The sequence below is a fragment of the Schistocerca serialis genome, chromosome 3 (assembly GCF_023864345.2).
Source record: "Schistocerca serialis cubense isolate TAMUIC-IGC-003099 chromosome 3, iqSchSeri2.2, whole genome shotgun sequence".
Classification (NCBI taxonomy): Eukaryota; Metazoa; Arthropoda; class Insecta; order Orthoptera; family Acrididae; genus Schistocerca; species Schistocerca serialis.
In genome coordinates, this window is record NC_064640.1 from 877,075,896 (window position 1) to 877,086,660 (window position 10,765).

Below are 10,765 nucleotides of genomic sequence, written 5' to 3' on the forward strand. Positions count from 1 at the left end.
CTATTTTGACAAAATGTAAAGTGATAAACATAATCCACAAAAACTTTTGGAATCAGCTTGAATTATCAGTATAACATCAAAAGAAAATTACAGTGGGCTCTCATGACCTATATTGAAATGTCAGGAGGATATGCATAAATACTGAATTTATCATTACCTGGAGGAAAGAAGGAAAAAATATAAGCTAATTACAGCTTACCTTGAGCAAACAACAGTTTCCAAATTTGGTTGTGGCATTCTTGTGTCTTTCCTTGATCTCACTTTATCTTTTTCACTTACATTTCCTTTCATCTTATCTCTCAGAAGCTGGCTCTCTTTCATTTTCCTCACAGCCTCAACACTGTGGGGGGCATTCCTATTTTTTGAAAAAAAAAAATTCACATAAAATTTGACGACAGAAACAAATGAGCCACTGTGCTGAAAGATCACATCACTCATACCACCACTACTATTCAAATAACTGTACTGTCATCAAAGATAATTAACCTTTTGTAAGCTCAAGTAGAAATAATTGGAGAAGAAGAAAGAGCTCAATCAAGGTTCTCAGTTCACTGCCACATTTAAGTTCAGCAAGTTCAGGTCTTTCTTTCTATATCTAGTTACACAACTTTCGTTTCACACAATTCTACTTTCCTAACCTTAGCCTCACAGTGAAAACTAGTCCATTTATTTATTTTTCTTATGTGAATTTTACATTTAGTTTATTTATGTCAATAGATAATCTTCCTGCTACTGCTCTGTTGCAACACTGTTATCTTAACGCAAATAGGAGGGAAAATTGTGTTAAGCCACCTGTTGACTATCATCTATGTGGCCTAGGTAAAGGAGATGCAAAGTCTTGTATAATGGACCCCAGGGGGGGGAATTTCATTGTTGTCAGATCTTTTAAAACAAAAATGGCTCATTTGTTGTGGTGCAAGGTAAGAGAGCAGATGAGATCCACATGCTGGTGTGCAAACTGTGTGTTGGGAGTAAGGAAGTTTCAAAGTGGTGATAACACATGAGCACATGGTGTGTCATATTGGACTTCTGGCATTTGGTGCATATCTGGATCCACAACCAATAGTCTTTTAGCACATCGAGCCTTCATAACATGGATGCATGGAAAACTTAGTCAGTACAAGGATTCAAATACACAATTGCTTAGTGATGGGGTGCGTCAATTGGGGAAAAATTGAGTAGTCGCAAATTTTTGCACAGTACTAGGAACAAGGGTCCTGAACAACATACTAAAAATCCTGACTGGTGAGGTGTGAGCATTGGGATGGGAGTGGGTTTCTAGGTCACTTTTTTATGTTTTTCTCAAACAACTCTAAAACTACAGCTTCTAGCAAAAATATTTCCCTATACACAAATATCAAATACTGAATGTATGCAAGACATCTGAATGCAGTAGAGCCATATTAAGGGATAAATTTTGTTCCAGGGGTGTAACAGGGTGGAGGGGGAAGTTATGTGGGATGAAAGAGCAAGGTAAGGTAGGTCACCAGATTGTGTTCATGCACAGCCCTCCTTCACAGCTTTGCAAACTGAAGGTTGAGCATGTGATTCCCCACTCTAACTCCCCCACTATGCCACAAGAAGCAACTACAGGATATTTCATAATGTTATACAGACGCTATACAACATGCCTTACAAATCACTGGTGATGCATTGCATAAACATGACCAGGGAATGTTTATTTTGCACAAAAGGCTTTTACACTACACGGAATGCAGATTTGCGTTATTAATAATACTAATGCAAGTAACATACATGGGCAAAAACTATGTAAATCTCTGCACGCTGTTCTATACTGCTAGAGGACAAATTGATTTTTAGTTATACTGTATGGCAGCTGTAGTGTTCTTGCTGGAACGGGAGCTTCCCATACCATAAGTTCTGCTCACTTTGCAGTCTACAAACTAATTATATCTCACCAGCATTTCCTGAGCACTACTCTTATGCGAGTGGACAAAATAACTCCACTGAGCTTGTGTTTATACTTATTTTCTAAGTGTTTAATGAGTAGTGTGATTTTTGTCAGTAACTTATGTAGCGTTGGTGGCAACAGGATTGAATTGGTAAATATGACACATTGCTGCTGTCTGTTGTTGACAGCTTATTGTAAATCCAAGGAACTGTGTTTACGTCATTTGGTATTGAATTACTGAATGAACAAGAAGTTGATGCACTTCTCTTACCATTAATTGTGTTGCTGGTAGACTGCATAAACCTTTTCTATTCAGGAATCACTGGCAATTGTAGAAGGGGCTGCACTGAGTCAAGCCACTTACCACACATGTACCGTGTACCTTCAAAGATAGGTGAGAATATATCTGGTGGAGTTGGCCTGATCATATTCAGGTCTAGAACAGAAATCCGCTGCCAAGCATTTCTTGGCTTATGTTGAAATACCTGAAGTTCTATAGCACCAACGTATGTACATTGTTGCACGAATAAACTACTGCTACTACTACTACTACTACTACTACTACTACCACTACTACTCATGTTGCAGATTGAGATAATTTAAGCCGCTGGACTTCTTGATATTTTGGCAGAAATGGTGGAGAAAATGAAAACAACATTGTCAAATAGAAACTGACAGCATGTTAGACTCGAAAAGAACTCTTCAGTGTGGTAGAGAAATGACAGCATCAGCTGCTGAGCTTTTTTTTAACATAATGGCTCACTTAATAACCACATATAAGTACTCTATAAACAGATAAATGACTCCACTTTGTAAACACAGTATCAGTGAAGGTATTTTGCTACTCACATTAGAGAACCGGACAGAAAATGCTGCCATCCACTGTGGCCGAGTGGTTCTAGGTGTTTCAGTCCAATACCGTGCTGCTGCTATGGTCTCAGGTTCGAATCCTACCTCGGACATGCATGCGTGTGATGTACTTTGGTTGGGTTTAAGGGACTGATGACCTCAGATGCTAAGTCCCATAGTGCTTAGAGCCATCTGAGCCATTTGAACAGAAAATGCTGGTGATTTACAGCCTGTGTGTTAAACTGAAAATTGAGCAGCATTCATGGCGAGGAAGGTTGCCTTTCCTGGAACAATGCTTCAGCAGCTGTGCAGGATGACAATCTATTTCTCCTCTTGCACAGATTATGCAGAGATTTATGTAGATTCTGTAAATATGCATTACTGCATTAGTGTTATTAGTAACTCAAATCTGCGTTCCACGTAGTGTTAACTCATTTTGTGCAAAATAAACACTCCCCAGACATGTCTGTGCACTATTCACTGTGGAGGGCCCATATAACTTTGTGAAACACCCTGTAGTTGCTTCTTGTGATGTAGTTGGATAGACAGAGTGGATGGTCACCTACTCGACCTTCATCTTGCACACCTATGAAAGATGGAGCTGTATGGACACAAGCTAGTGACCATCCTTCCTTCACTTTTCTACACCACACATCTCCTCCTCCACCCTGTTACTCCTCCAGAATACAATTTATCCCTTAATAGGGCTCTACTGCATTTAGATGTGGTACAGACATTAACATTTGTTTTTAACCTAGTCACTGTTAGAACAATATTTTTAATAATATGTGATTTCTCCATCCTCTGGATGCAGAACTTATGAGAGAAAAAATGTATAGGACCTTTTCTGTAGAAAATTTAAAGTAAGTTAAACTTGTGCTGGAAATCATTTTAGCTATGGTTTTTGATTACTCAAGATAATTATAAAAAAAATAACCTTTAAACCAACCCCCACTTGAACACTCACACCCTACCAGTCTGGATTTTTAATATGTTGTACATAACACTCCTAGCACTGTGATTACATGATTTTTTCCCCTAATTTTCCTTCAATGACTGGACTAATGGTTTTGTCACAGTACACTGCTACATTGGTGTCTGGCGGTGTCACATGCTCCAATTGTACAGCTGAGAGTCCTCAACCTAGGTACTTCTTTTATGTGTTATCATTGCCAGTTCATTGGAATTTATTCCCTGGAATACTGTGCCATCCCTGGACAGATCACCACCATATTTTCAGCACCAATGAAAGGCAAAATATCAGTTGTGAACTGGGTAACAAAATGTAGTTCAGATGGTTTTAGCTGGATAGGCAGATAGTTGTTCCAGAGCTTCTAAAATAAGAATATCAGTTGTGCATATATGTGCAAAACGTAGCCTTTGACGATAAAACAGAAATAAGTTCTAGCCTCATGGATAGCCAGGAGCTCTGAAAATAGGGTGGTAGCCAAGAGCATTGTTTTTCTGTCAAATTTTTTGAGAAAAATCTATAGTTTCCACTGCGTTCGTTGACATTCTACATCTATATCTACATCCATACTCCTCAAAGGCACCTGAGGGTGTGTGGCGGACGGTACCTTCAGTACCTCTATCGGTTTTCCCTTGTATTCCAGTCTCGTACTGTTCGTGGAGAGGAAGGTTGTTGGTATGTCTCTGTGTGGGCTCTAATCTCTCTGATTTTATTGTCATGGATATACACAGGATGGAGCAATATACTGCATGACTCCTCAGTGAAGGTATGTTCTCGAAACTTCAACAAAAGCCTGTACCAAGCTACTGAGCGTCTCTCTTGTAGAGTCTTCCACTGGAGTTTATCTATCATCTCTGTAACGCTTTCGCGATTACTAAATGATCCTGTAATGAAACACGCTGCTCTCAGTTGGATCTTCTCTATCTCTTCTATCAACCGTATCTGGTATGGATCCCACACCGGTGAGCAGTATTCAAGCAGTGGGCGAACAAGTGTACTGTAATCTACTTCCTTTGTTTTCGGACTGCATTTCCTTAGGATTCTTCCAATGAATCTCAGTCTGGCATCTGCTTTACTACTCCCAGATAATTTATGGAATTAACAGCTTCCAGTTGCTGATCTGCTATATTGTAGCTAAATGGTAAAGGATATTTCTTTCTGTGTATTCGCAGCACATTACACTTGTCTACATTGAGATTCAATTGCCATTCCCTGCACCATGTGCCAATTTGTTGCAGATCCTCTTGTATTTCAGTACAATTTTCCATTGTTACAACCTCTCGATATACTACAGCATCATCCAAAAAAAGCCTCAGTGAACTTCCGATGTTAACCACAAGGTCATTTATATACAATGTGAATAGCAATGGTCCTACAACACTCCCCTGTGGCACACCTGAAATCACTCTTACTTCGGAAGACTTCTCTGCTGCACAACTGCACACACAGGATCGGATGAACCTTTTGAAATGATCACCAAGGGGGATTCTGAATCAGGATGGCCAAGCAATGCAACCCACGCCAGATTTGCCTCAGGACAATGTGGAGTGGAACCTGGACTTCACAGCATGAAGTATAAGGCAGCAATAGAAGTTTCTGATGCCTAGGTATCACACTTCTCACACTATCTTTGGGCCCAGGGTGATGTCCCTGTCATGAGCAGGCAGCAGGTATTTTGAATTCAATGCAGTTCACTTCCATAATGCTCTTCGTGGGATTCAGTAGTATTCTGTAATCAATGATGCAGAAGAAAACTTCTCAGAGGTGGTGTTCATATTCTTCTGTCAAAGATGACACCACCAGCATATTATCAGTGTAGTCTACGCCACTTAGCTCTATTTCATGAAATCTTTGAAATGTCTGAGCAGTGTTGTGCAATACGTACAACATGTAGGGTAACGCAAACACTCCAAATGGTATTGTCATAACCATTTTGTGTTTATCCTTTGGGGCCACTGAAATCTGATTGTAGGCACTTAAACATTCAGTAAAACTGGAAAGATACCATATGAAACCTCCTGTGTGTCACAATGGACCGAAGTCTCAAAATTGTCTGGTCACTCAGTGCTCTATATTCATGGCATAGCCAACAACCAAGTGAAGCAGCAAAGCTTATGTGCTTTCCAATGACTGTGTTTTTCTTATTTGAACCACCGTGTCAAATTCCAACAAGGTCATTCAAAATTTGTCAGGATCAACATATCATGGTACACAGAAGACAGTACACTGTTGGATGATGTGGGAGGTCTGGCACACAGATGCACGCATGCACACATGCACGTGCACATGCCCACACACACACACATACACACACACACACACAAACACACACACATACACACACACACACACACAGTGGATGCATAATAGACTAACACCCCATTAAGAGGCAGTCTTGTAAGTGAATGCATGGTCAGATCACTGCACTGAATTAGCTGGCCGGTCATTCCTGTTGAAGTTGTTCAGTCTGGGACACAACAATTCAGCATGTCTAGTTTGAGATCATAGAAGAAAAGAAAACCTGAAATGTAATTATGTGAGTGCATCAGCAATGATAGACCATCATTTGAAAGCTCTCCACAAGCTTAGATTCAGATTTTTCACTGGAGAAATCTTTTGCTGCAAAGAGATCAAAGATACAGGACTCTGCTACTCACATTTCTGGACCTGGAGTATGGTGAGCTACATTGAATGTTCTGGCTATGGCAGTAACATTTTTCCCAGTCTGGTGAAAGTGAGGATTGTACATTGATGGTCAATGAGAAGCAAGACACTCCCTTTCCCTGTGGGCTAACAGTACGCTTATCCATCCTTCACATTCTCCTAGAGCTTGTTAGCTCTATTTCATATCATATTCACAATAAGGTGCAGCACATCTGTGTGGAGTACAGGGATGCTGGGCACTTCTAAACTCACCAACAGGCAAAGATGAGACAGGAACTAAGATTGTTTTCTGTCTCTTAGCCACTACTAGTTCAGCAACTGCTGCAACCATTACATGCGTGCGGCTGATAGCTGCCACACAATCTCTTTCTTCCGTCACTTATATCAGTCTGTTGCTTGGTATTTCATGATCATTTTGTTCACTTCAAAGATGATGCCACATTGCGATTATATTTCATTGTATCCTGGGTTATGCTGTCACCAGCAAAATGATTCTTGGCATAACTGAACCGTAGGGCTCCTCAGTCAGTCCAGAGCATCTCTACTTTGAAAGTTACACAATGCACTTCTGCACCTGGATGCCTTAAACAATGCAGCTGTAGCTGACTGGCATTATCACTGCAGGCAGTCTGTTGTTACTGTGACTGGTCTCACATCTAGTGTCCCGCTTTGTTGTTGGGTTAGCTGCAACCAGGTTTGCTAGCCCAAAGAAAGTTTATCACCATACTGTTTTGGTGATGTCTGCTACCGCTTGTGGTGTTTCTTATGATATCTTGATAAGATTTCAAAGTGGTGCAAAGAGTGGCGACTTGCTTTAAATGTTCAGAAATGTAAACTATGCAAAAAAAAAAAGGTAGCATCCTATGACTATAATATCAGTCCATCCCTGTTATAATCAACCAACTTATCCAAATACCATGGTGTAACACCTTGTGGGAATACGAAATGGGATGATCACAAAGACTCATTTGTGAGTAAAGCAGGTGGTAGTCTTCTTGTTTAAAGTTAGAATACTAGGTTTGTGCAATCAGTCTACAAAGTAGACTGCTAACAAACCACTCGTGCAACCAGTTCTACAAAGTGTGGCAGAACAGACAAAGCAGTTTCTATCTATTACTGGTGGGACTGTGGTGAGTGTAGGCAGTTGCACAAGGTCTGACTTTGTTCTTTCATTGACTGTATTTCAGTAACCAACATGGTCTGGATCAGTGCACATCATGGTTTTGGCATTCATGCTTATTATGAAAACAACACATCTGTGATAGCTACACAATGAGCTTTACGGCAATAGTTCAACATTCCACGCAACAATGCCATTCCTAATGCAAACACAAATCAGTCCTGGATATGGCAGTTGAACGAAACTGGTAGCACAATAAGAATAGATACACATGGCCAACACAGATTCATCAGAATGCCAGAAAATATGTAGCAGATGAGAATGTTTCCGAGACACCTCATCTCTTTGAGGCGTGGTGTCAGGTGGACTGCACGGTCACCAGATTTGAGCATTTGTGACTACTTTCTTTGGGGATATCTGAAGGGTAAGGCAATTGGCCAAAACTGGTAGCATACATGGCTAACACAGATCCATCAGAACATCAGAAAATGTGCAGTGGGTGAAAACAGTAGTCCAACAATCGCCATAACTTTCTGCTAGAAGACATGCTGTTGCATTGGAGATTTCAGACCGCAGTTTGAGAAGGATTCTGCAATGTGATTTGAAGTTCTATCCTTACAAAATAATGATTGCTCAATAATTACACCCAGCAGACTATGCCAACCATCAAAATCTGTGTGAGCAAATGCTTGCTCAATCTCAGATCCCTCTGAGTTCAGCTTTCTTGAGTAGTGACAAGGCACATTTTCATCTTAGTGGGTGTGTGAATAAGCAAAACTTTCACTCCTGGGCTGAAAATAACTCACGAATTATTCATGAAAGACCACAACATTCTCCTAAAGTGACAGTGTGATGTGCCATATCACAACTTGGCGTGGTAGGCACTTACTTTTTTGAGGAAGGAGTGACAGTGAATTCCACATGTTACGTTTCAATGTTGCAAAATTTTCTGCAACCCAGAATGGACAAGATTGTCAAAGAACATCTACTGGCGAACTTGTGGTTCCAACAGAATGGAGCTACTGCTCAGACAGCTCGAATTTCACTTGATGTTCTCAGAGAAATGTTTCCGGGACACCTCATCTCTTTGAGGGGTGATGTCGGGTGGCATGCGCAGTCACCAGATATGAGCATTTGTGACTAATTTCTGTGGGGTATCTGAAGAAAAAGGTTTTCAAAAGCTGTCCTCGCACCCTACCAGTGTTAAAAGAGTGGATTATCTATGAAGTGAATGGCATACCCAGCAATATGTGTGCAAAAGCTGCTCAAACCTTTAGGGATCGTCTACAACATTTTATTGATGCTAACGGCCGCCATCTTGAGGACTTTATTTTCAAAACTAAATGAATGTAAAATGGTATATTATACTAATTTAGAAAATAAAAACATTTTTTCTCTATACATCTAGATTTACTTTTTATTGCTCCTTAAAACTGCTTAGTCAGTTCTGCCGCACCTTGTAGAATATTGCTGACGTTTGTGGGACCTGTACCAAATAGGACTAACAGGTGATATGAAACATATGCAGCAAAGGACAGCACAAATGGTCTAAGGTTTCTTTGATCCATGGGAGAGTGTTACAGAGATACTGACGAAACTGACATAAACGATCCTGGGAAAGTCTGTTAGCAAAATTTCAAGAATAGGCTTTAAATGATGACTCTAGGAATATACAACAAACCCCTACATATTGCTTACATAGGGGTCGTGAGGATAAGATCAGAAAAATTACAGCGCACACAGAGACATTTAGACAACCTAACTTCCTATACTCCATATGTGAATAGAACAGGAAGAAGCCTTAATAATGGCTATAATGTGACATACCCTCTGCCATGCACTTCAAGGTGCTTTGCAGCATATGCATGTAGATGTAGATGTAAGAATGTGGTGACCTCCTCTTGACATACTTGGCCCAGGAGGGATTCTGGCTGCAAATACAGCAGTTGTTTCTGCTCTTGTTGCTCATGATTATGTAGCTGGTACTGCCATTGCATATCTTACAACTATGCTCTCAGCTGCCCTAAATTTGCAATTCATGATGGAGCGCCACCAATGTTCACATCTCCTGGTTTGTTGATACTCATGTTGTATATTTGCAAAGTTTTCATTCTTGTATCGGAAACACCATTTCATGAGGTACAAAAACACTTTCAAATACAGTTTCATTTGTGTCACTGCATACTGAATAGCACTTCCAATTACTGTCTGATTGAGTCACCCACAAGTTGCGGACTCCCATTCTTAGCACAGGTAGTTTTCTGTAGTATGTGGTAAATTCCTGTCTCAATATTGCAGGTTTCCCAGTGTGGAAATGTGGGGCACTGCCACTGCCACACACTTGTCTCAAAGAAAGAAGGCAAACATCATTAAAATGTAAAGTGTGATTTATCAGCTTCTCCCAGCATACTTAATGTCCGAATAGTTCATGACTGAGCTGCTGGATGTCGGTGTCCAGCGCAGACAGTATTTTGGTGAACGACCAGGTTGGCATCAACAGGTGTGCTGATGAGTCAGCAGTTCACCTGTGAACTATTTTGACAAAATGTAAAGTGATAAACATAATCCACAAAAACTTTTGGAATCAGCTTGAAGTATCAGTATAACATCAAAAGAAAATTACAGTGGGCTCTCGTGACCTATATTGAAATGTCAGGAGGATATGCATAAATACTGAATTTATCATTACCTAGAGGAAAGAAGGAAAAAATATAAGCTAATTACAGCTTACCTTGAGCAAACAACAGTTTCCAAATTTGGTTGTGGCATTCTTGTGTCTTTCCTTGATCTCACTTTATCTTTTTCACTTACATTTCCTTTCATCTTCTCTCTCAGAAGCTGGCTCTCTTTCATTTTCCTCACAGCCTCAACACTGTGGGGGGCATTCCTATTTTTTGAAAAAAAAATATTCACATAAAATTTGACGACAGAAACAAATGAGCCGCTGTGCTGAAAGATCACATCACTCATACCACCACTACTATTCAAATAACTGTACTGTCATCAAAGATAATTAACCTTTTGTAAGCTCAAGTAGAAATAATTGGAGAAGAAGAAAGAGCTCAATCAAGGTTCTCAGTTCACTGCCACATTTAAGTTCAGCAAGTTCAGGTCTTTTTTTCTATATTTAGTTACACAACTTTCGTTTCACACAATTCTACTTTCCTAACCTTAGCCTCACAGTGAAAACTAGTCCATTTATTTATTTTTCTTATGTGAATTTTACATTTAGTTTATTTATGTCAATAGA

General features: G+C 40.0%; 1 protein-coding gene across 1 annotated transcript in view; it reads right to left on the minus strand.

Annotated features, from left to right (window-relative positions):
• Positions 1–10,368, minus strand: part of LOC126471292 (RNA-binding protein with serine-rich domain 1-like) — an 87,540-nt gene extending 77,172 nt beyond the window's left edge. Inside the window, exons 1-2 of the mRNA XM_050099411.1 lie at positions 10,247–10,368; positions 200–355 (exon numbers count right to left, since the gene is read on the minus strand). Coding sequence (XP_049955368.1) covers positions 200–355; positions 10,247–10,368 — 278 coding nt within the window. The remainder of the gene's footprint in view (positions 1–199; positions 356–10,246) is intronic.
• Positions 10,369–10,765: the final 397 nt, after the last annotated feature.